The sequence below is a fragment of the Aristolochia californica genome, unplaced genomic scaffold (assembly GCF_029961685.1).
Source record: "Aristolochia californica isolate CCGP_79_NKW_82.1479 unplaced genomic scaffold, dmAriCali1.0.hap1 SCAF_10, whole genome shotgun sequence".
NCBI classification, from domain to species: Eukaryota; Viridiplantae; Streptophyta; class Magnoliopsida; order Piperales; family Aristolochiaceae; genus Aristolochia; species Aristolochia californica.
In genome coordinates this window covers 2562054-2588215 of record NW_027181771.1, presented here as the reverse complement: position 1 = coordinate 2588215, position 26162 = coordinate 2562054, and the positions used below count along the sequence as shown (strand labels likewise).

The 26162-nt window shown below is 37.3% G+C and overlaps 4 protein-coding genes across 4 annotated transcripts; 2 read left to right on the top strand and 2 right to left on the bottom strand.

Moving 5' to 3' along the window:
* Positions 1-632, bottom strand: LOC137942720 (non-specific lipid-transfer protein 1-like). The gene is made up of 2 exons (XM_068788454.1): positions 232-632; positions 1-141 (listed from the first exon to the last, which is right to left on the bottom strand). The coding sequence occupies exons 1-2, from the start codon at positions 621-623 to the stop codon at positions 132-134; spliced, it is 402 nt and encodes a 133-aa protein (XP_068644555.1). The 5' UTR covers positions 624-632; the 3' UTR covers positions 1-131.
* Positions 633-5233: 4601 nt separating this feature from the next.
* On the top strand, positions 5234-8467 carry LOC137943227 (glycerophosphodiester phosphodiesterase GDPDL7-like). The gene is made up of 8 exons (XM_068788917.1): positions 5234-5318; positions 5593-5886; positions 6008-6117; positions 6186-6678; positions 6855-7196; positions 7304-7446; positions 7596-8079; positions 8172-8467. The coding sequence occupies exons 1-8, from the start codon at positions 5234-5236 to the stop codon at positions 8465-8467; spliced, it is 2247 nt and encodes a 748-aa protein (XP_068645018.1).
* A 2128-nt stretch (positions 8468-10595) lies between these two features.
* On the top strand, positions 10596-13277 carry LOC137933880 (large ribosomal subunit protein uL22y-like). Its single transcript, XM_068777965.1, has 7 exons — positions 10596-10688; positions 10785-10821; positions 11044-11084; positions 11483-11713; positions 11842-11944; positions 12527-12594; positions 13123-13277. The coding sequence occupies exons 1-7, from the start codon at positions 10686-10688 to the stop codon at positions 13189-13191; spliced, it is 552 nt and encodes a 183-aa protein (XP_068634066.1). The 5' UTR covers positions 10596-10685; the 3' UTR covers positions 13192-13277.
* A 1385-nt stretch (positions 13278-14662) lies between these two features.
* On the bottom strand, positions 14663-22818 carry LOC137967220 (glycerophosphodiester phosphodiesterase GDPDL3-like). Its single transcript, XM_068813737.1, has 9 exons — positions 22541-22818; positions 21411-21704; positions 20611-20726; positions 19789-20290; positions 19546-19584; positions 19114-19398; positions 18362-18501; positions 15568-16051; positions 14663-15157 (listed from the first exon to the last, which is right to left on the bottom strand). The coding sequence occupies exons 1-9, from the start codon at positions 22647-22649 to the stop codon at positions 14859-14861; spliced, it is 2268 nt and encodes a 755-aa protein (XP_068669838.1). The 5' UTR covers positions 22650-22818; the 3' UTR covers positions 14663-14858.
* Between the last annotated feature and the right edge of the window lie 3344 nt (positions 22819-26162).

Below are 26162 nucleotides of genomic sequence, written 5' to 3'. Positions count from 1 at the left end.
AAACCATAAAAGAAATTCTCCCATTGGAAATTCTTAAAGCATCGTCGACTTCAATGCTACAAATCCTTTATTTAAACATCATTAAAACCCAACAGCAACAGCAAGACGCTCTTCATAGTTATCATGAGACTTCACTGCACCCTGCACAGCATAATCCAAACACAGTATCAACCCATCTTCTCAAATGTTCAACCAAAGAATAGATGGAATAGATTGGAGACTGTGACTTACTTGGAGCAGTCGGTAGTAGGGGTGATCTGGTATGGAACATGGAGGCCGCACTTGGCAGGGAGGGAGACCACCTGTTGGTAGACAAGTCCAGTGACGGCGGCAGCAGCTCTCTTGATGCAGCTACAGACTGTCTGGCGGTCGGAGGTGGTGGTGGCGGCGGAGTTGAGCCTCTGCAGTCCGGTGCAGCATAGTGATGATGGCTCACCTCCGTCGCGTAGGTAATCGATGCAGGGGGTGACAGCAGACACCACCCGGTCGCAGGTCATGACGGCGGCCACCGCGTAGGGAGCTGCAACCCACGAGCAGAGAAGGAAACCAACAAGAGTAGTGCGAAATGCAAGAGAGGCCATGGATTTTCTTGCACCGAAGCTTGTATGTTTTTCTCTGGTCATGCATCGCTGGGGAATATAAAAAAGCAAAAAGTTGGCGGCCTTTAAATCCAGTCTTGATTGATTTCTAAATGACCGTCCAATTACATTACCTTTCTGCTCGGCGCAATTTATGTAGCTCAAAAGAGCTCATAAACTGTGAAGAACAATAACAAGAGAAGAAATTTTGGGTGAGAGCACCATTAATGACTCCGTATGAGAAATAAGTTTCTGGTTCAAATTTAGCCAGAAAGTGCCTACAATTTAAATGAAAAAGTGGTTTTCGATTGAAAAGAAAGGTGTAAAGAAACGAAGAGAGTGAAGGTTTGGTAATCAATTTAAAGTGAAGGCATCAAAGACCACCGGTAAAAAAAAGCCGTTTATGATAGACCTCTCTATATTTGAATATTTATTTTAAAATTTGTAGTTAAGCCCATTTTATAAAAAAAATATTTTGGTGTTATCCAAGTTTACTTTACTTTCTAAAAATCATTGGAGTATTTTTGGTTAATTTTAAGTAATTTTTTTTAAGATTTAATCATATTTATGTTCATGAGAGAGATGGGGAATGTTGATCCTCCACCATTGACACCATTATCACTATATATTTTTAGCCAAATAAATACATTTAGATTTAGTGGGGCGGGGTTAGTGCACAATGTAAGTGCAGAGGGAAATGAAATACAATGAAAAGTATTTTCCCTGGGGAAAGTGAGTGAATGTAAAGTACTTGTTTGTGTTAGTGTGTGCAATGGAAAGTGCAGTGTAAAGTACTTGTTTGTGTTACTGTGTGCAATGGAAAGTGCAGTATAAAGTACTTGTTTGTGTTAGTGTGCACAATGGAAAGTACAGTGTAAAGTACTTGTTTGTGTTAATGTGCGCAATGGAAAGTGTAGTATAAAGTACTTGTTTGTGTTAGTATGCACAATGGAAAGTGTGGTGTAAAATGCATATAGATTATTTATTAAATAAACTATTTTGATATATCTGACTATAAGAAAATTAAATTAATATTAGTTAATAAATAAAATATATTAAATATAATAATTAAACAAATGCTTACTTTTATATTATTAAAATTGTAATCAAATTTTAATTTTCTAATATCTAAATATAAAATAATTATACAAATATCGTACTACATTGATAGCGTACTACACAAATATCGTAATAATAAAAATAAAAATAATACAAATATAACTCAATCACCTTTTTAATATAAAAAATTATATCTGTTCATACAAAAGTACAACATAAAAAATATTTAGTGGCATTAAAACATAATAGTCAATAATTTTGCCACATCTGAATTGATAAAACATCTCGATAATATGAAGCTCTTGCAGATTGTATTGCACACTCCCTCTGAGTACGAGCAACTAAAATAAATTATTAAAAATAAATAAAAAAATAAAAAATAACATAAGTGAATATAATAAATAAATAAATTATTTTTTAATAACATAAGATATGTTTTAACATTAAAAACCACTAATTTAATATAATAAATAAATATATATTTATTAATAACATAATATATTTTTATGTATTATTAATTAATAATATATTGTCACAAAATTTAAAACCATTGGTTTAATTAATTATAGCAATGGGATAATTAAAATATATTAAAATAGTAATTTATAAAATAAATATATTAAATAAATAAAAATAATTATTTTATAAATAAAAAATATAAACTATTATTTTTACGACGGTTTAATTTTTCCTAACTTAGGAAAAATTAAACCATTGTCTTCATGCCCGCGTCGTCTTCCTCAGCGGAACGAGACTATGACGACGGGCCAGCGGGCAACGGCAACAGAGGCAGTGGGCCAACGGACAACGGCGACAGAGGCGGCGCTCCAACGGTACACCGAAAGGGAGAAGAGAGGGAGGCCGAGAGGCTCTACGGTAGAGGCTCGGCCTCCCGTGTTCTGCGACGGAGATCGAGAGAGAAAAGAAGCCGAAGGTCGCGAGAGAGAAAAAACAAATCTCCGAAACCTTGTTCGATAGAGGTTCCTCCCTGAGAACGAGATGTATTTGAACGATGATAAGTGAAATCCAAGCTCGACCCCTCGGATTTCACTTACCATCGTTTTATGCCTGAAACGAGGGAAAACGAAATACAACTGTATTTCACTTTCCCCCGTCACTTACTGAGCGCACTAACGGGTTTCGACCCACTTTCCCCAGCGTAAGTGAAATACATTTCACTTACGTTGCGCACTAATAGGCCCTTAGATGTCAAGTGACCTCATTGAAGAGGTCATGGGTGTTGGAATTTGCAAGAAGAAAAGAGATTAAGGTTCACAAATCTTTCTTTCCTATTTATAGTATAAATAATTTAAATTTTATGTTAATGTCCCTAAAGTTGTTAAAAGGTAGTAAATGATTTTCTAAAGGAAACAAAGTAACTTTCATAGAAAATAAAGTAAACTATATGTAGACTTGAAAATTCAATCACCAAAATTAGAACCTTGATCAATGGTTTAGATCATCGACATCTATCAACAATCAAGATTGAAAGAACTTGATTATTAGTTGATCGTTGATCAAAGTCAAACTTCTCAAGGGTCAAAGTATGAAGATTTAGTCAAAGGATCAATGAAAGGACAAAATCAAGATTGTAGTGAAAATTAAAGTTGATTACCAAAATCAAGGCCTCATCAATAGTCAAGATAAACCAAATTGTGTGAGGTGCATGTAGACCTCTCCTTTGTATGTAGAGAGAGAAAGATGATTATGGAGAGAAAAATGTGAGATGGCTGAAACACCCCCACCATCCAATAAATAGAGGTACTTATTTTGAGAGAAATTTTGGAAGAAATCTGGGAGAGAGAATTTTTCTAAATTTCAAGTTTATCGAAACTTTGTTCTCAAGAAAACAAAAGCTTGAATCATGCTCCCAATGCCTTAAATCACAAATTAGCCAAAAGCTCTGTTGGATTCGTAGCAACAAGAAATCTTCTTTGTCTCTACTTTACTGCTATCCTTGAAGCCGCTACACATAATACAAGATCAAATATTCTCATCAACATCAAAGAAGGTTAGCGATAAATTGAGGCTAGTCGATCAAAGAAGCTCCAATTCGTCCGTCGGATTAAGCAAGGCTAAAGTCAAGGTCGTGAGTGGGGATCGAAACAAATGATTAAATTAGAGCATGAACCCTACATCACCTGAAATTTTGTAATTCTTTTTCATTGTTGTACTCATGGTCATACCATTTCATAGATCGACTCCCTTGTGCATCAACATTTTTTTGCATGTTTAGTGGGACAATCTCTATACATCTCATCTCCTTCTCTTCTTTCACATTATCAACTCAATGGCGTCATTCAGCTCGACCCTACTACAATGTTGCTTCTTGAATCCATGGATTGAATGTTTTGTCACCCTCAAACGAATGCTTCACCTGTTGCATCACCTAACTCGTCACCTTGGAGCAAAGTTATTGTGATGATATTGCAAACAAAAACACTCGAGGAGCAAATCGTTGAACTACACTAAGCAATGAAGGAAAGAGACGAACAAATCTTGGCAAGAGATGCCCAAATTGTACAACTCATAGACAATATAGAATTTATGGTAGCCAATATAAGAGAACCCTCTCATATACCGGACAAGCACCAAGCATCCCTTAATCATAGAGAACCCTAACTTTATTCTGTGAAGACTGCATGTTTGAGTTGGATGAGCTATTGGTACTTCTTCTCGCAAAATTGTGCAAAGTTGCAATCAGGATTTGTCTCTATGGGTTCAAAGGCATCAGCTAATCCATGCTCTACAAACTGTATCAAAAATTTCTTCTTCTGCTACTGTGATATGCATCCATTAATCATAGGGAAAAAAGGGTGAAAATCCAATTAAACAATCACACGATGTTTAAATATGATATCCATTTTCTACCCTCAACTGGCAATCCCACTAATTTCATTTCTCCGACTTCTAGTAAGAGGAAAGACATGGCAGAGAAACGACAGAGAGTGAAAGAGAAAGAATACGAGCAGATAAAGAATCAGTGGGAAGGAGAATGTATAGACAAAGAGCGAAAGGAGAGAAGAATCGGTTACCTGGAGAGGGGTTGTTCGTCTGAGACTGGAGCTTCAAGGAGGACGAAAGTCAAGAGTCAGTCAAGACGGAATTAACCCTACCAGATTGAGTCTAATTCCAAGACCGTTGAATAGTGGACAGCTAGGATTATGTTTCTATTACGTTCAATTTCCTTTATTTATTTCAAAAAACCGTTGAAACCGTTGGAGGGAACGGCAGGAAGGAACGCTGAGACCAGTAATGCCTCCTCCATTTTTGGGTTACTTGGAGCGAGATTAATGACATCTTGTCTGAAATTCAGGAAAACCCAAAAATAAGAACAAAATTTCCCCATCCCCTCCTTTATATCTCTTCTTCTACAAAACTTTCTTTCATTCCCCGGAGAATTTTTTCCTTCTGTAAAATTTGAAGGGGAATGAAACCATAATCGAACCATCAGAGTTCATCTCCCTGTATGCGGTGAGCTTGAGCTCTTTTCGATTTTTTTTTTTTTAATTTTCTAAAAAGGATTGTGTTATGTGATTCTCAAGTTTTTTCGTTTTCTGCATTAGTGTTCTCAGAGACATTTGATGACACTTACGATGGTACAGAGTTTAGTTTTTTTTCTTCTTTTAATCCATGGAGCTTTAGCTCTGAACTCCGGCAAACAATGGCAAACATTAAATGGTGAGTGTTCTTTTTCTTTTTCTTTTTTTCCCCCTCTCCCTGCTGTCTTTTCTGTTCGTTTAGAAGATTTCAGAAAACATTTAAAAAAATTAAACCAGTTTTAGATTCGTCGGCTTTTTGCTTCTTGCCGAGCAACAATTCAGCGGTGGAAGATCACGAAGAAGAATGAAGTCTGAAATCTCAACACGCTTGAATAATGGCTCTTATTGTTGTGATTAGTCCGCATTTTCTTCCCATTTCATTAGAACTTTACCGCTGGAATAAACGATTTCAGGTGAAGCGCCACTGGTGATCGCTCGTGGAGGATACTCAGGCCTCTTTCCGGACGCCAGTTCGTCTGCCTTGGAATTTGCTCAGAGATCAAGTTTAAAGGATTTAGCACTGTTTTGCGATTTACAGATGTCCAAGGACGGAATGGGTTTCTGCCTGACTAATCTGAGGCTCGATAATTCGACCAACATAAGTCAACTTTTCCCTAAGGGATCGAAAGCCTACTCCGTCAATGGAGAAGAACTTAATGGCTGGTTTCCGGTTGACTTCACATCGGTTCAGTTACAAGATGTTTCACGTAAGCTCTGGAGTTTTTGATACAGTTCTGTTTCTGCAATCAACACAAATTGATCTTCTTCTGCTATTTCTACCGAGTGGCTGGCTTCTTATTCACTCTGGTTGGATTCTTCTTTCTACAGTGAGCCAGAATATATATTCACGAACAAATGTATTTGATGGGTTCATGCCATTATCTCCTCTTGATGATGTTGCGAAACTTCGGCCGGCTAATTTGTGGATAAATGTTCAGGTATTTGAGAATTGTTCTTGATTTTCGGATTTAGTTCATCCTGTACTGATAACTGTTGATTATTGCAGTACAACTCGTTCTACAAGCAGCACAATCTTGACATGGTTCCCTACATCATAGAATCGTCCAAGCTTTACCCTGTTGATTATGTTTCTTCTCCGGAGATTGGATTCCTGAAGAGTCTGTCAGGAAAGCTGCCCAAAACAAAACTTGTATTCCGCTTCCTAGACGAAGATGCCGAGGAGCCTTCGACAAAACAAACCTATGGTGACATTCTGAAAAATCTTAAATCAGTATCATCCTTCGCTTCTGGAATTCTGGTTCCCAAGAACCAGATATGGCCTGTTGAGAATCACTATCTGAAAGACCACACCAGTCTTGTCACAGATGCCCATAAACAGGGATTAGAAGTTTTTGCAGATGGCTTTGCCAATGACTTGCCTGGAAGCTACAATTATAGCTACGATCCTTCAGCTGAATATTTGCAGTTCATAGATAATTCTGAGTTCAGTGTGGACGGCGTGCTTACAGACTTCCCTTCCACTGCATCTCAAGCAGTAGGTGAGATACTCTTCTTCAATGCCATTGATATCTCTGCTTTGCTCGAACTATTAGTTGAAGATAATCCTTCTCTAGATGGTTTCAAATTAGAAGAGTAGATTCAGAAAAGAAAGCTCTCTTGGTCTTATTGTTAATTAATCTTCGTCTTCTCCAAATGCTCTTTTTCTTCTTTACAGCTTGCTTCGCCCACAACAACAATACGAGCCCTGGTCAATCTTCGTCTTCAAATGTTTCGGGAAAACCATTGGTTATAACACACAATGGGGCAAGTGGAATTTACGCTGGCAGCACTGATTTAGCCTACCAGAAAGCAGTAGACGATGGAGCAGACATCATCGACTGCTCAGTTCAGTTGTCCAAGGATGGAGTACCCTTCTGCCAGAGCTCAGCAGATCTAATGAGTGAAACAAACGCAATGGTTACTTTTATCTCGCGGTCATCTCTAGTGCCTCAAATCCAGGCGAAAACTGGAATTTTTTCGTTTGATCTCACCTGGAATGAGATTCAAACCTTAAAGCGTAAGAAACGAGAATACAAATTGATCCAACAATCAGATAATATAAGATTAATCTCATCTCTTCGTATTTGTCAAAGCCATTGATCTTCTTAATTTCAACCTTGGCAGCTATGCTTGGGAGCCCCTATCCAGCAGAGATCAACATATTGAGGAATCCAGCATTCAAAAATGCGGGCAAAATCATTTCCCTCTCCGATTTTCTAGATTTGGCAAAAGAAAAGGCTGTTCCTGGAGTACTGATCGACATACAGGTATCAATTTAAAAGTAATTTTCAAGACGAAGCTATCGAGATAGATCGATCTCCTCACCCATGTTCTGTGTTACAGAAAACTGTTCTTCTGAACAATTAAACATACAGGGCCCGCTCGAACATAACAAAACGCCTTCTCCCTTGTGCAGAATGCTGCTTTCCTTGCATCCCAGAAGGGTCTTGACGTCGTCGATGAAGTAGAGAAAGCCCTGAGCAAAGTCGGCTTTGAGAAAGGGACTACTCAGCAGGTCCTGATTCAGTCTGACGACAGTTCTGTTCTAAGCAAGTTTACCAGTCATCCCACTTACAAACGAGTCCTTTACATTGAAGACATAGTAGGCGGAGCTGCCAAGCCTGTTGTGGAGGAAATCAAGAAATTCGCCGATGCAGTCAACCTCCCAAGAGGATCCCTTGCCACAATCAGGGACGGTTTCCTGGCCAGTTCCACCAATGTTGCTGAAATGATGCATTCCGCCAACATCTCCGTCTATGCGTCAGTTTTCAGGAACGAATTCGTGGCGTTGGCATTTGATTTCTTATCTGACCCAATCATTCAGATAAGCACATTCGTGGACGGATTCGAAGTCGACGGGATCGTCACTGAATTCCCAGGGACTGCAAATGAATACTTGAGTAAGCATTCACCATCCCAGCTCTAGAGATTAGATTGGAGGATTGTTTCAGGAAATTTTGCTAAGCAATCGCTTATTGCTGGTTCCTTTCAGGAAGCCCATGTTTCAAACCTGCAAAAAATACTGCTTATGCCATACGACCTGCAAGTCCCGGCGGCCTTCTAAACTTGTTACCACCGGAAGTATCCCCTCCTGCTGAGCCTCCGGCGCCTGTACTCGCTGAAGCAGACATTATCGATCCACCATTGCCAAAAGTGGCGGACGTTGCCTCCAATCAGCCAGCGACTGCTCCTGTTTCTCTTCCTAGCGGACAATCGGCAAACTCGATCAACTTGGCGCTCTGTCTTGGAATGTTGATGCTGAGTTTAGTTTCAGTGAGGTATCATTGATGCCACCAGCTCTAATCCATGATTTAGGGCCGTTTGTTATCAGTGTCTTCAGAAACTGGTCTTTGATGTTGTCTGATATTTTTGTACTATAGTTATGGGTTTCAGGAGGAAAATTTCAGGAAACTGCTGTTCCTTTTTTCTTTTCTTTTGGGGAAGATGAAAACTGCTGTTCTTTGAAGCTTTCATGCTCACACCTCGCTAAATCCCTTTTATGAATTGAACATTTTAACATCTTGATTCCATCGTTCGTAGTGACAGAAAAGAAACAATTTTGTTAAGAATCTGAAATTAAGCACCCTTTCCGTCGAGTTTTTTTAACTTTCTTTCGTTGAAGCATTTTGTTTCGCTAATGGAGTCGAAAAAGAAATAATCTTTATCCATCCAGATCGAGTTTACAAGAAATCATTCGAAGGGAAGAATGCAATTTTGGGGCTCAGATTCACCTTGATCCTGTGATTTGTGTAAAAGCAGCTTATTTACATGAAAAAGACGATTCCTTATTTACATGAAAAAGATGATACCTTATTTGCATTCATGCCGCCCCTCTTGGAAGTGTGGGCTTCTCCGTACTCGTGTGAGTTTGGGTTCATCTTTTAATACTCCCCCTTAAGTTGGGGGTAAGGAAACATCGTAAATACCCGATTTGCTGCAAATGGTATACAAGATTTTGTGAGTGGCTGGCTGTGTGAGGATGTCTACAATTTGTCCTTGTGAGAAGATTTGGAATTTTTCTCATATAAAGTGACACTCTACCGCAATGTGTTTTGTTATTTCATAGAAGACGGGATTTAAAGTAATATGAATTACCAATTGATTATCGTAATATAAATCCATAGAGGATATTTTATGGAATCTCAGTTCAGTGAGAAAGGGACCTGATCCATAGAAGCTCACTGACTGTGTGTGCTATGACCATGTATTCTTCTTCTGCACTGGACCTTCCAACCAGATGCTTCTTCTTACTTCTATATGTAACCAAGTTTCTCTAAACGTTTCAAAATGGCAGGAACATACCTTTTATTATTTCTTTCTATTGGAAGAATCGTACGAATGATTGATTCCCCTACGATAAAATTTTGGTAAAATATTTTTACCAATTCCGACCTATTTGGCTTTTTGATTTGAACCCCTTTCAAATTTTACCCTTTCAATTTATAATACCCAGAAGTGGATTTTTTGTCATTCAAGGATCCTACTTAGTTTGCATCTGAAACCCTTTTATGTTGAAGTGACCATGGTTCTTATAGAGAAACCCTCTTCCTAGAGCTCCTTTTAAATATCATAATATTCTTTCCAATGTTTGTGAATGAGTAAGTTGTGGTTTACGTATGTATTTACTTGCCAAACTTACTGCGTATAAGATATTCAGTCTTGTTACACAGAGATAAGTAAGTTTTCCTTAAGTCTTTGATATTTCTCGATATCCACATCTTCTCCAAAACCTTCAGATAATTTAGTATTGGAACTCATCCTTCATGTCTCCTCTAGTAGATCAAAGACATATTTCCTCTCAGATAGTATAATCATATGCTTGGACAGTAACACTTCAATACCCATAAAGTATTTAAGTAGTCAAGATCTTTTATCTTAAACTTTTCACATATCTTCTTTTTGGTTTCCTGAATGTAATCGGAATCATTACCGGTTAAAACAATATCATTAACATAGACTACTAGAATTACTTTCCCTTTGAGAGTGTTTTTAATAAACACAGAGTGATTTACTGAACATGGTGAAATCCAACCCATATAAGTGTTTGGCTAAACTTATCAAACAATGCACAAGGAGACTGTTTTAGACCATTTAGAGATTTCGTCAATCGACATACCGATTCCCCCTCAACCACAAATCCTGGTGAGCTACTTGTGGTAGAATTCTTTTCTTCATCTTCTTCTAAGGACATTCTCATAGATTAAACAAGTATTTTTTTATTATTTTGTTGTGAAAATATGTTTTTTGTTATTTTATAGTAAAATATTATTACAATTTTCCGCCATTTTGTTTTGTTTTTGAGCATTTTATATTATATTACATGGATTTTTTTATCATTTTTTTATTTACTTTTATATTATAATACATAGCATGTATGTTATGAACCTTGCTATTGGGTTCTTTCAAAGTGCACTAAACCCGCCTTAGGGTTTTGTGTTTCAAAGGCTTTGACATCTCTTTCTCGCTCCCTTGTTTGCCTCGAGTCACTTCCAGCGCCGGAGCAGCCATGGTACGAAATCTTCTCTCCTTCGTTTTCTACCTACTTTCTCCGTCTTGCATCGTTTTCAGTTTTGTAGGGTCTGTAAGCATTTCTGTTGTATGGCAGGTGAAGTACTCGAGAGAACCGGATAATCCAACCAAGGGTAAGTGTTGATTCTTTTTCTTTCTCATCTACTTTGATTTTGATATTGTTTTGCTTTTTCGTCCTTTGCTGTTTCCTGGATAGCTATTTTGGCTATCATGTGTCTGTAGATATACCACTTATCTCTTGTTCTGTTCCTTATTGTGGATGCGAATGTCTGATTAGTTTCAGCGTGCTGTTTGTTCTTTCTCGTCCTCTAATATTTTATTTTTTCTTTCTGCAGCTTGCAAGGCTCGTGGGTCAGATCTTCGTGTGCATTTCAAGGTTTGTTGCTCCATTTGTTGATTCCTTTCTGCTTCTTCGATTATTTTTTGCTGTTTTTTCAAGTTTTTTTGTCACTTTAGAGTAACACGTAAATGAAGGATTTACTTTGGCTACTAAGTTTGTTATGTTAGCAACATTTTAGTTGCCAAGTGTGATCATCGACACACTGCCGATTGTTGCCCTATCCTAATAGATTAACAACTACCAGTTTACTTATCATAAATAATCTATCAATAAATAGGCCGAAATGTAACATTAGTCAGGTGTTTTCCTTTCTGTTGGTGGTTGTATTTCTTTGTGATAAAATAGTGTGATCTGCCCATTATTCTGCAGAGAGTTCACTTTAATTTATGCTTATGTAGTGCATAAGTTCCTAATCAATCTACTTTTGCCCTCAGAATACCCGTGAAACTGCTCATGCAATAAGAAAGCTTCCATTGGTCAAGGCAAAACGTTATCTAGAAGATGTTATTGCCCACAAGCAGGCTATTCCCTTCCGGAGGTTCTGTAGGGGTGTTGGCCGAACTGCTCAAGTGAAAGCTAGACATTCCAATGGGCAGGGAAGGTGGCCAGTCAAATCTGCAAAGTTCATTCTTGACCTTCTTATGAATGCTGAGAGCAATGCTGATGTATGTTGTCTTTGTTTCTACTTTCTCAACCCGTTTGTGTTTAGTGGAATAGTACTCTTTATCTACTTACCATCATTCAAAAATCAAAAACTAAGGTTGGACACTTACCATGTCATACGTTCCATTAGGTCAAAGGATTGGATGTTGATACTCTATATGTAAGTCATATCCAAGTCAACCAGGCACAGAAACAGAGGCGCAGGACATACCGTGCTCATGGGAGGATTAATCGTGAGTCCTTTCATATCCTTTAGCCACTTAGAAGTCACTGATTTTATTACTATTTGGGAAATTTTATGGATTAGATGTTAAATGATGTTAAATCTACAATTCATTGATCAAAGATGATATATTCATGATTCATAGTCTTTGGGACGAAAATGCCCCTGTTTCCAACCTACAATTGTCTCATAACATAGGATTATCACAGTGCATAACATTGTATTCCACTACAGAAAAATATCCTTGTTTTCAACCCAACATTAGACATCTTTTTTTCCAGGGAACAGCTATGTTACTCTATAATTAAATACTATGGTATGCACTACTATGATATTATGTTAAATAGTTAATAATAACTATTTTACTCTTTAATGGAATACTATGTTATGAATTGTTATAATCCTATGTTATGAGATAGTTGTAGGTTAGAAACAGGGGTATTTTTGTCCCAAAGACTATTAATCGTGAGAATATCATCTTTGATCTATGAATTGTAGATTTAACATCATTTAATATCTAATCCGTAAATTTTTCTAGTATTTGATTGTGGTTTAATATTTTTGGTTGTGGTTTGATATTTTCTCTGTGCAGCATACATGTCTAGCCCCTGTCACATAGAGTTAATTTTGTCTGAGAAAGAGGAAAGCGTGAAGAAGGAGGTAAATTTTCAAAACCAGCAATTCTGTTTCTCTAATCAATTTATAAACAAAAGCCAATATGTGAGTCATCTTCAGGCTGTAGTCCTCTTTTTTCCCAAAAAACACTTGCTTCAAGTTTATTGAGATTTGAACTTCATTGCCTTTGAATGGTTTTCTTCCTTCGCGATGCTCGAGTCAGTCACTGTTGAATTATTTTAAACATGCATGGGTTTTTAGCAATGGGTGACATACAACTGATTTGGTATGATTTCATACACATTGACCAAGATGCAAGATGTGAGGTGTTTGGGAATTTCATCAATCTTTAACGGGGGTTTTTCTCTTACCGATTTGTTTTGACGTTCTTGAGGTCATGAACATCTAAATCTGCTTCTTGTAATAGGATTAATTAATAGCATTTGCTTTGACTTCTTAACTGAATCTGACTATTCTTTGTTAATATTAGCTTAAATGAGTCAAAACCAAACATGAAAGTGCCAAATCCCATCCCTGTAAACATTTCATACTGATGAAAACATTTTGTTGCAGCCTGAAACTCAATTGGCACCACGGAAATTGAAAAATCAAGCCCTTCGCAGTGGTGCTTCATCTGCTTAAATTGTGTTTTTTGTTTTCTTCTTCCCAACCTAGTTTAAGCTCAGAAGTTACTGTACTCTTTGGTTTTATGTCTGTCTTAATCATGAGCCCTCAATTAAACTCATGTCGTGTATGGTCTGAGCTGAGTTCTCAATTTTGGATTATGATGATTTAGAGAGACCTTGGCAAGCTGTATTGCGGGCTCAAAATAGAATTGAGCTCAGATGTAGGAGGCTATCGGATTATTTTGAACGAAATAGAACTGAAAAAAATTAAAATCTAATGCATGTTTTAGTAAGACACCCTAAAAATCTAATGTATCGTGTAAAACAGGATTTTTATGGTAATTTTGTCACACAAGTTTTGTAGGGTTATTTGTTAAATCTCACTGCAGCCTGGATGTATTATTAATAGGGGTGGCAGCGATCTGATTTAAATATTTTGAACTCGAGCTCAAGCGGAGCCTAGCCTCAAGCCTAAAATTATTATCAAATTCGAGCCCAATAATTTTAACCGAGGTCAAGCCAAACTTGAGCTTTAACGTTCATTTAAATTTTTTTAAAAATTACATGTCTCAAGTTCAAGTTCTAACATATATTTAAATTTTTTAAAAAATATATGTCAAATAAATAGTATATAAAATTATACATTTATTTTATATAAAATTGGGCATACGTTTTACATAAAATTGGGTATGACCTCTACTTAAAATTGAGCGGGTGGCAGCGAATCCAATTGAGTCTATACTTTCCTATGTTCGAGTCGAGTTTGATTTAATGATTTTGAACTCGAGCTCGAGTTGACTTAGCCTCAAACCTAAAATTGTAACTGAGCTCGAGCCTAATAATTTTAACTGAGTTCGAGCTCTAGTCGAGTTCAAAATTAACTTATATTTAATACTTTACAGAAAATATATGTCAAATAAATTGTCTATAAAATTATGCATACATTTAAAAAAAAAAGAATGATAGGGGAGGTTCGGGAATCTTTTTTACTCCAAATATTTTCTAGTTTATTTCGTAATTTTGAATCTGGTCATAAATTTACTATGACCTCTTTAGTGCCCCTCATTGAAAATTTATATTCTAAGAAAAACTAAAAATATTTTTCTTAGGATACACATTTCCAAAAAAATCTTTAAATAAAATTATATTACTATTAGAGACTTATTAGAAAATTACAAGAAATATTTTAAAATTTTCTTAGGAAAGTTAACTCTTATTGCCTCTTCTAAAAAAATAAATAAAAATTAATAATTAATCTAATATATTATTATATTTATTAATAAATTTTTAATCAAATAAAATATCCAACACAATATTACTATAAACCAATTTTTAACGCTCGTACCAATATAATTAACCAATTTAAAAATTTTATCTTCAACTAATAAACTTAAGATCTTTATATGCACTAATTCGTATAAAACTATTCCTCAACAATTGTCTTCATCAAGAAAAGACTCAAAATTCCAACGTGTGACTACACAATATTCCACAACCTCATGTTCTTAAAATAGAGTAAACAGTATAAAGTATACACCCCTGTGACCCATAAACAAAAAATAATGATAAATATTAATACATGCAAACGAATGGTGAAAAACTGCAATAAGCAATGTAATCCATGAACACTAAAAATTGGAAGAGAAAGGGAGAGACCCCCCAAGCCCCACCTGACGTGGGAGTCTAGAATAGCAAAAGGCATCCGAGTAGCATCAGTATTGAAACAGAGACGGAGGTGGTAAGCCTTGGCTGTGCACTTGGCGATGGCAGAGAGGTTGGTGATCCGGTAGATCCTCCTGTTGTTGATGGGTTCTTGGATACTGGAGGCAGAGGCTGCTCTGCTACATCCGAGTCAGTCAGTACTGGGAGTGGAGCTGCTGCTGGTGGCAAATACTGAGCAGTGATTAACTGCAGAAGGGCTCCTGGTTGAACTGGATCCATAAAACTAGGCGCCTCCTTACCCTTGTTTATACATGAATTTCCTGCTCCAAAACAAAGCAATGAGGTGAATGCAACTTTCTAAAGAACTCGACAAACCAAAGTAACGATGCTCCCTCTGGACAATTAGCTGAAACGATGTAGTGTGGGTGGTTTTTGTGTTTGTAACAGGCACAGAAAAACTAGGCTTTCTGATAATGTACTAACAGGATTTCACAATCGCACTCTCCAGTGAACGTAAGTGGATTAGTTACTACCACCAAAAGGAACTGTTTGGAGGCTATTAAAGGCTGCAAGCAGGAAATGAATGGTGTACTGATGGCCATTCTTTGAAGCTCTATTAGTTTTTTTTTTCTTGCTTAAAAAAAATATAGTGTTCTTGGACAAGAACTGGTTGTCTACCACAATGCTAACAGTAATAACAACAATTAAACGGTTATATCGAATCACTTACTTTTGTATGCCTTGGACGTCCCAGGATAATCAGTGATGATCCCATCCACTTCCCCTGCCTGGACATAAGAGTTGATCTCCACTATGGGATCAGAGAAGAAGTCCCATGCTTGAGAAACAAACTCATTTCTAAGTGTGAAAACATATGCCTCGAGACCAAAAGCATGCAACTTGCGCACAATATCACTAGTGCCCATCAAGAATGCATTATTATCCGGAAAAATTGAGGATTTGTCAATGGCAACAGAATCTGCAAACCCCTTGATGTCCGCAAGTGTTGAATTTTGAGCATCACGAATGGTTTCATCAACCTTGTACATGAGCTTATACTTTGTTTGCTGCTTGAACTTGGTTAGAATAGCGCTGTCTGTGGATTGGATTGTGATTTCTGGACTTTTTGGGTCATTATAACTTGAATTACGTAGACCAGTAAGAACAGCATTGATTACATCAAGTCCTTGCTTCTCTGCAAGATATGCTGCCCACTGCAAAAATATAAATGAAAAAAACAAAAGAGTTATCCAACTTTTCACTTTTATGTAATAAAGAGACATTTACAGCAAACATGTTTCTTGTTCACAAGTTTTCTCTTTTAGGTAAATACAGAGACATTTACAGCAAACATGTTTCTTATTCACAAGTTTTCTCTTTTAGGTAAATAAAGAGACGTTTACAGCAAACATGCTTCTTGTTCACACAAGGAGAACAAACCATACATCCATGTTGCAAGATATAACATTAGAACCAGTTCAAGGTAACATCCAATATTTTTCTAAGCAAGCAACAAGTTGACATAACTTATGTGTCCCAACACTTACATACCAGATTAATTTGTTTGAGCTGCCAGAAATATCAGAATATGTCCTGTCCAGACTTAATTCAATATACTGATACCTTTCCTCGACCAGATAGGTGAAGATTTTTCTCCCACGAAAGATTCATGTGAGAAGCCACAGATGCAAGCATCAGGAAAAAATACTCAGATAATTCTGCTTCACAGTCTGAAGGGTAACACCATTGATAGGCTTGAGACATACACTCAGACAGAGTGGACAACTTAGTTATCAATTCAATAGTCTACTGGAGGAATTTACATTTCCTACTTTAAAACATTATCTTCATTTGATCAGGCACCTAGGCTTCCACGATCACAGGAATTCTTTTAAACTCTAGCCCAAGAGATATTCTGCACCCACATATGTTAGGGTGCTCAGTCGTACTTGCACTTGCAGGAAGTATTATCATTATATAAATGGACCCTGCTTATGCCAGCCAGCAAACAAAGGCCACATGTCTCTGATAGAACACAAAAATATGCTAGTGTAAAATCACAAGTTCTCTGTTCATGCTGAAATTCTATTGCCTTTTTGCACAAACCATAGATAAATGAAGATTACTACTTTACATAGATATGTAGCTAAGTGTGCTCTCTACATGCCAACAGATATTATTTTAGTATCTTATGCCCTGCAACAGGTTAAAAGAGTTAAAAGAAAAACAAGCGATGACCACATATTTTTGCACTTGTCACTCTTAATAGTCAATCAGTTTAACCAGTTGCAGGGTAACAGAATAACACAACTTTTGAAATCATTGGATTTAGTTTAGTCCTATAGATTTTGATAGATGTTAAAAGTCGGTGGTTAGTCAGATTTAACTAAATTCAGTTACTGAAAAATGGTCTCATAAATTATGAGTGGTGGGTCCATGCACATATCGAGCCACTTTTAGTGAGAAATTATATAAAAAAGAATATTTTAAGTGTCTACATCATTCCAAACTGTACATATTAAAATAGTAAAAGATACTAAAGTACATAGACTTACATTTCTTTCTTTTAAAAGATCGACTTACATTCATAAATTATCTTAAATAAAAAATAAAGCAACTGATAGTTTTATATATGGATTTATTAATTGTTTTTACAATAATTTACCGATTTTAAAAAAAACTTACATATATGTTGTTAAATTTATTATTATGCTATCTTTGCTATGCAAATAACATAATTACTTGTTCATGTTTACTATTTATTGCAATAAATAAACTAACTAAAATATAGATTAACATGTAATATTTAAAGAGACATTTAAATTTTGAAAATAAATAGTTTTTTATATAATTTAAAATAATTAATTAAAAATTTTAAAAAGGGAAGGAGGTTCTGGGCCTCCCTATCTCCTCTTCATGTCTCCCTTGTCATAGGGATAGAAAAATAGGGTGACAGGAAGGTCTTATGCCACCCCTCCCCTCTGTGGGGAAAGGGAGAGGGCTTGCTTCCCGAATACATGGCGAACAGGGGGGGGAAGAAGCAGCAGGAGGGCCTCCTCCCACATTCTTGTCTCCCTGCAACCCCCATCCTGCCTACATGGAAAGGGAGGAGCTAGGGCTCCAGCAAGGAATCCTTCTCCCCGTCAAGACTCCCTCTCAACAAGAGGATGAACAATGAAGCTTTTTTTTTTCTTGGGTGGAAAGTCGAGCAGAATTTCTGAAGTAAAACTTTCTGGGGCCCAACTTCATTTTGGTTTTTAGTAGTAGTTTTTGAGACTAGTTTCTGTCCTCAATTTTAAGTTAAATGAAATTTACCTTCTCAACTCCTAACTTGTACAAATCTCACCAAAATTCAGAGTTTTTTACAAATTCCAGACTTTTCACTAACCGCCCCCCACCCCTATCATGATTTTTCCTATCTAATTACAGAACACATCCCACATGAGCAAACAGGATCTAAAACAAGTATGAATAGCTCACTAACTAATAGCACTAGTATTGTCATAATAAGTCTAGGAACCCACCTTCACGTTAAGTAGAACCCCTGAAATGGGCTGAGTTTTGGCAAACTTTAAAAATTCTTCTAATGTCATGAATCTTCCTGTATTTGCATATGCTGGATTCCTCTGAAGACTGTAATCCGAGAAAGGTTTGGATATCAAAGCTGCAAGTTAAGCAGATAACACTTAAACACTAAGCAATTTACTTTTTAACATTTCCGGAAGCAAAAAATACAAGGATAAACATGCATTCTGAGTCATTATGCTTATCTGAAGATGAGAAAGAAACAGGATGTTTTTGAAAAAAATAAATTGGAGTCAAATAGAGCAGTTTTTTACATAACAACCTAAATGCACATGTTAAATTTAAAAAAGAAAAAAAGCCAACCCCAACTGTACCTTACGAGGACATTTTTCATTATTTTCTTTTTAAAAAAATAAAGATTAAAGAAGGGTTTATGCTATACCTGTGCATTAGCTATAATATTGTCCGTAAAACATTATTTATAATACTAGCCAATCCTAATTTAACATTTTTTTGATAAAGAATTCTAATTTAACATTATTCAACAACATTGGTCTATTGTATATCTGTTCTCTATCCTACATCCCTCGGCTCAGGGATTTTTAAAATGATAACAATATTTTATAAAACCAGCAAGAATACAAGAGGAAACGCAAAAAAACAGACTAAGCATTTGTGTCACCACAAGAGTTTCTATGATGGAACTTCCTCAAGACAGGCAAAAAGAAGAAGGGATGATGATTTAACTTACGCTTCAAGCCTTGAATTTCAGCCCATGTGGCATTGAAGGAAAAAACTCCATTGGCATTTTGAATATCTGGAACCTTTGTAAGACGAGCATATAACGGAGATTGAGCAACAGTTGTTCCAGTTAACAAATCAATTGAAGTCAAGCAAACAGGGATTCCATCTGATGTCATTTGAACTGAACAATCAATAACATCTGCACCATCTTCAACAGCTTTCTGATAAGCCAGATCGGTAGAGCCAGGATAGAACCCGCTAGCACCGTAGTGTGAGACAATGACTGGCTTCTCTGAAACATACATAAGGATAAGAAAAAACAAAACATAATAAAGACCATGTCAGGTCTAAGTTGCGTGAGTTATAAAAGAACTTTATAACAGCGGTTATAGACCCTAGAACTTAAATGACTAGTAAGACTCCCATAATGGTATCATACCTTGTCCAGGGCTTTTTCTGTTTACATGAGCAAAACAACCTGCATCAATTGTGAAAAGAGTCAACAGCTGAGGAGAAAAAAGGGCGTTCCAGCTTGCAGCAGCCAGCCAATGTACTCTAAGATTCTTTGACACAAACTGACTAATCCAGGTAAAGTATGCTCTCTTGGCAAGCGCCAGACAGCAGCTGGACAACCCTAGATGTAAGTAAATATTATTTAAGTGCATCAAAGAGAAAATTTCACCTATTGCCTCTGACGGTGTTATGGGGAAGTCTGACATCAAACCATCAACAGAGAAGTCAGGATTGTCAATAAATGATAAAGCCTCAGTTACAGGATCATAACTGTAGTTGTATGCAGAAGGAACATCGTTTGCAAAATCTGCAGCAAACACTTGAAGCCCTTCCGTATGAGCATCTGATACAACTGAAGTATGTGGCAGTAGATACGAATTCACATCAACTGGCCAGATGTAAATCTTGGGAACAAGAATTCCTGAAGCAAAAGTCTTCACAAATGTGAGATTCTTCAAGAGGGAGCCATAAGATTGGTTGGTGGATGGCTCAATAGCATCTGGTAGTAGAAAACGGAAGACTAGTTTTGTACGGGTTGCCCTAAATCTTTGGACAATACTTGTCAGGAAGCTCACTTCAGGTGATGAGATGTAATCTACAACCGTGCGCCTGGATACCCCAAGCACAAAACTTCTCATACTTAAATTATGCTCCCTGAAGAACAAATCATGCTGCAATAAGGGGACAAAAAGAGCCATATAAATCAGGTCAGAAACTTAAATCAGGTAATCAACAATCAGACTTTCCAATAATAATATCTTTCCATTCACTTTTTGAATCAGGTTAACAGCAAGGAATAAAATGAAAAAAACATGAGGCCAACACACAGGCAACTAAAAAAAATTCAATTTTTCCTGAACAGCAAATCCTTGAAGCTTCTACTCCCAAATTCGCTAGGTTAATGGCAATATAAACCAACCTATTTTCTCTTAAATTAAACATTACTTGAGATAGGAAAACAACAAAAATTTAAGAAAGTTTTACGAGTTACCTGAATATTCAACCAATATCCTGGCGGTTTCACATCGCGTGCCATTTGCTCAACAGTATTGATAGGGTAGAGATTACCATCAAATACACTAGGCCGAGAAAACAAGCCTTGAGTTACTGTACTTGTCCAAGACAGCAAAAACCATTCGTAATAAGAGACAGAATTTAATAATTCTCCAAAATCCCAGTAAAAAGAAAATTTCTCTGAACATGAAATGAAGTTATTCCTCTTGCTTTCATAGAAGGTATTTAACAAGTGATGTAAAGATTCTTTTTTATTTTTAATCTTCTTTAAATGGTTATGTCAAGATTTTTAAGATGATATAAAAACATTAGATTAAAAAAGAGAGCATAGAAAAATTGCTCAGGAGTAACTACAAATGGATGTGTTGGTTGATCTTGGAGCTCATCTTACATAGGAGTGATGATTAACAGAAGGAACCGAGATATATACTTGTCCACACACATAAACCAGAGTCTGGTTAAGAATTCAAGCTAAAATATTCTACCTAAATGCATACAGAGCCATAAGCACCACTTCCAACAGAATATAGAAGAGCTTACTACGGAGTTTCATTAGAAACTTAGATGATCTTGAATATATTAATACAATCTCCATGAAGTATATGTTATTGCTAGGGAGTTGCTTTCAAGTCCCACAGAACCATTCTATCTTTTTTTTTTTTTTTTTCTGTTACAGATATATCACCAAAATGGTAAAGCAGCAAGAGAAGTTGCACAGCATTTGCTTATATAAAGTGCATCTAAATAAAATAAAACATAAAAGTTTAGGAAACTTACATGAGACATTAGCTAAGTCATTTAAGCTATAGTCCAGAGAGAACCACCCTTTCTGTGGAAACCCATTCACAAAGTAGGATTTTTGTCCGTTAGGAAAAAAAGAAGCAATATTTGTAGCATTGTTTAGTTTTACATCTGGAGCACATATGCCAATGTTATCCTTCGTTAATTGAACATCGCAGAGCACAACCACATCTGGAAGACTTGTTAGCAAGCTAAGCAAGTAGGCAGTTGTACTAGAATCAGGGAAAAGCCCAGAAAAGCCACCCCTAGCAATCACAATAGGTGCATCCCCTGAAAAAGAACGTAAAAAACACCATGAAATGATAAAGTAAATCAATGATGTCATTCAGAAAACTTTTTTCTTTTTTTTTTTTTTTGGTTGTGAAACAACAAAACCATTCAGGAATCTCAAAAACGGATTTGAATATCCTCTACCAAAATTCTTTATCATGTCAATAATAAAGAGCAAAATGTCTTGAACCTAATCAGATTACTATCTGAAGTAGGTTAGATTGGTAACAGACTCTACCCATGTTAATCACTTCTCCGGTTAGGGGGCTTATGGACAACGTCCATCCTTTCATTTTACTCTAATCAGCCCAAACCTCTACTTGACGGTGCTTTCCCACCATAAATACGTTTAAATTTGTTTTGGCGCCTTTTCTGTAAAAATAGATAGTTTTCGCTTCCTCAAGTTGTAAGACAGCTAACCGGACACCACCTATGTAACCAATCAAAAAAGCAATTACATAACTACTGACGAAAAAAGAAAAAAAAAAAAGGGGGTAAGCAAGAGAATGCTGATCATCACCAACAACTACACGCCGTTGCAAGATTCCTCAACCATGCTCCCAAAGCATCCCCCAAACAACAAAACAAAAAAAATAAAATAAAAGTTCTTCGAATCCTCAAAGGGAACACTGCCCAACCACAAAAATCAAAACGAAAAAATTCGTCGCAGTTCTCAACTTTTCTCAAACCAGAAAATTCACCAAAAAGAAATCCAACTCTGTAGACCTCCGAACAAACTTTTTGGTACTCCAAACCTCATAAAAAATGAATGCAAGCAAATCACCACGAAAACAGCAAAGAAACCAGAGAAGAAAAAAAAAAAAAACAGACCGTACCATTTAGAGTCTTCCAGAGAGAAGTGGAGTTCCGACCTCCAGATCTCTGAGCTGCAACCAGAGCTGACTGGACAAGAAAGAGAATAAGAAGAAGTCGAAGGCTCGGCATTGCCTGTAAATGCAACCGGAGACGATATTTCCGGTCAACAAAGCTTGATATTTTTAGGGCTTTTTCTGTTCGATTCCCTTCCCTCAAACGAGAGAGATCAAGAGACACAACCACACCCCATTCATTCTTAAAAATTTTATAGGGAAGTAGTTGCTGGAGATGATAGGCAAAGACAGAGAGCGCAGCAGCAGCGTGGAAAAGCGCAGCCGAATTTCCCTCACCGGTGACCCGCGGGTACACCCGTTTTCATTTTGGTCGCCTAGTCCTCGCCGATCCGATTCAGTTAATGGACGGAAACAGGTGAAGTCTTTCTGTCTATTCCTCGGCCGCCACGTCATTCTCGCTCGCCGACTTTTGCCGCGGAACATCCATCCGACGTTGTAATAACTCTGCCACGTGAGCAACGGACAACCCTAGGTCAAAATAAATTAACTCTAGCTACAAAATTACAAAACTCGGGACTGGTGGCATTTCCGTAAATATCTATCACTTTTTACCTAATTCTGGAAATGGCATTTAGTTTCCTGTAAACTGTAGTTAGTTAATATTGGTAGAGATCTACCACAAATATTTAATTTATTAATTATTAATATTTCTCATTTATCTCTAATGGGCCCACAGATTTATTTTACACCTTTTCAAATATCAACGGTCACAAAGAGTTTCATTAGTGGCGGAAGCCGCGGAAAGGGATCCATCGCACATGATTAGGCGACAGCTAAGCAGCACGGGAAAGGACGAAGTCCAGCTAAGAGAGGAAACGTGGCAATAACTTATTGGTTAGATACAGTCAGGTGGTAGGCCCACCACTACTGGATGAAGAATCAGCCAGAGGAGAAGTCAGATACGGTGGTGGGTCCCAGATGGGGAGCACGGATTTGTGTGGCGCGGGAGGGGCTGAGAGTTGGGTTGCTCCGTGTGGGGCCGGAGTTGCAGACGAATGCACGTTGTCATGGTCGTTTGTCGTGGTGAAGTTGGCGAGCACAAAGGAAGAAGAAGAAGAAGACATCGCGTAGGGAGAGAGAGGACAACCGATGTGTTTTGGCAATTATAGTAATTTAAAGATCTACGGATTCTTCACGATCGGAGATTTAAAATATTAATTCATACTTGAATTCACAGATGCTTCCATTTGGAGACGACGACTCTGTTTTCGGAGGATTCGAATTTTTTTCTTTTTGTCGGCCACTTTTTTTGGGTTGACGTGGATCGATTCAAGATGGGGATTTCTGGGTATCCTCTCAAACCCAAGTTTTTTAACCAAAGATCAGAGATTTTGATCGGAAAACCTGAAAACTTTTTGATAGAATACAATCTTTCGATCTGGATATGCCCCTCGTAAATTTTAGTTAACTCAGTTAAGACATGATTCAGTGAGTTGGAAAACTTTGCTTGGATACTCATATCTTATTGGGTCTTTGGAGAATTGGACTAGAATTCCTTGGGCAAAACAAGAAGTGGAGGAGCCAGCTCCGCTTCCATTTTGTGGGGACTTAGAGGAGCGATGACGTGATGATAGTGTTTTCCAAAATTGAAGTTAACTCAGGACTTGACTCAGTGAGTTGGGAAACCTTGCTTGGACTCTATCGTCTTATTGGGTCTTTGGAGAATGGACTAGAATTCCTTGGGCAAAACAAGCAGTGAAGGAGACAACTCCTCTTCCCTTTTGTGGTGGCTTAGAGGGGCGATGATGTGTTGATGGTGCCTTCCTAAATTTAAGTTAACTCAGTTGGGACTTGACTCAGTGAGTTGGAAAACCTTGCTTGGACTCTCTCGTCTTATTGGGTCTTTGGAGAATGGACTAGAATTCCTTGGGCAAAACATAAAGTGAAGGAGATAACTCCTCTTCCCTTTTGTGGTGGCTTAGAAGGGCGATGATGTGTTGATGGTGTCTTCCTAAATTTAAGTTAACTCAGTTGGGACTTGACTCAGTGAGTTGGAAAACAACAACAACAATCATAATAATAATTAGAAGTTTAAAGTTTCAATTTGTCCCTAGACTAGAAGATGGTAGTATTACTAGCAGAAACAATGGACAATAAGATAATAAAACGACAATAAATTGTCATTTTCTTGTTTTGATTTAGAAGTTACCTGCATCATGAGTTTACACATTGAGTCAAGATTTATCACTCTTAAATCCATTTCGACTGGTCCAAAAGCCTTCCCATTACTCTCTCTTGGATTTTTCTTGTCACCCTTGGGTTTCTCATTTCTTTTGGTGCACCTCATAGACCAAATTTTAAGTAATAAACAACTATCCAAAAGTGCTGAACTACTGATGATAATGGATGTAATTTGGGAAAAGAATTGGAGGAAAGCCCCTTCATTTATGATGTATACAACGCCATAAAAAAATTTCTTCTAAGTCTGACTTACCATCTTGTTCCTTTGACCTTCTTCAATAGTTTGTCTCTTCTCTCTCCCAAAACTGGCCACTTTTGGCACCTATCTCTCGTGCTATTATTTGTCCTTTTTGGGACAAGAGATATAGACCAACTATTGAAGGTAAGATTCAACATAGAAGGAGGAATAATAGGACAAAATATTTTGAATCATCTCTCATTGCAAACAAATTTCAGACTTTGAAATTCTTATTCCTTAATCCAAGAGAATTGGAGCATCAGACCACGACAACACTTTCTATCCTGGAGGCAGTTGTTGTTGAGTACTGTGGAATCTGGTCTACACCGCTCGAGTAGATGCAAGTCGGAGAGATATGGGACATGGAGGGCATTTCACATTTCTTTGTTGTTTTGACGTGTGCTGCACTCAAGGAGAAATTAAATCTCTCTTTGTTTGATTTTTTATTTGTTCTCTCTCGGGACTTACAGAAACAGTGTAACTCTCTCGGGACTTTTGTATCTGCGTCGTTGTGTGTTGCTGTGAGAGGAAGCAAAGAGAGGCTTCAGACTCGTTGGGACGAAGCTGCAGAGAGAGTCTTCAGACTCGTCAGGATGACGCTGCAAAGAGAGGCTTCAGACTCACCAGGATGACGCTGCAAAGAGAGGTCGTGGGACTCGTCGCTGCGGGAAATAGTGAGAAGACATTGTTGGGACTCTCGACGTTGGTCTGAGAAACAGAGAGAAGGTCTGGGGGACTTATCGCAGCGGGAAACAGAGAGAAGACTATTGGACTCTTGTCGGTGTGGGAAACATAGTGAATATTAGTCATCCCCACTATTGTATTGTGATTCCTCAAGTAATAAAAATCCTCTGCAGCTCCCGTGGACGTAGGAAATTTGTCGAACCACGTAAATGTTTATGCCACGTGTGATTGTTTACCTTTACTTTATTGTCATCGCTTTTCACAATAATTGGTATCAAAGCTGAGGTCCGAGTCTGAGGGAAAATGATGGTTGGAGACGAAGTGAAGGTAGCAGGGATCGAGAAGTTTGATGACATGGATTTTGGATACTGGAGGATTCAGATAGAGGACTACCTCTTGTCAAGAGGTTGACCAATACAACCTAAAAGACTAGTCGTTTAAGTGCGAAAAACCAACCTACTCAAG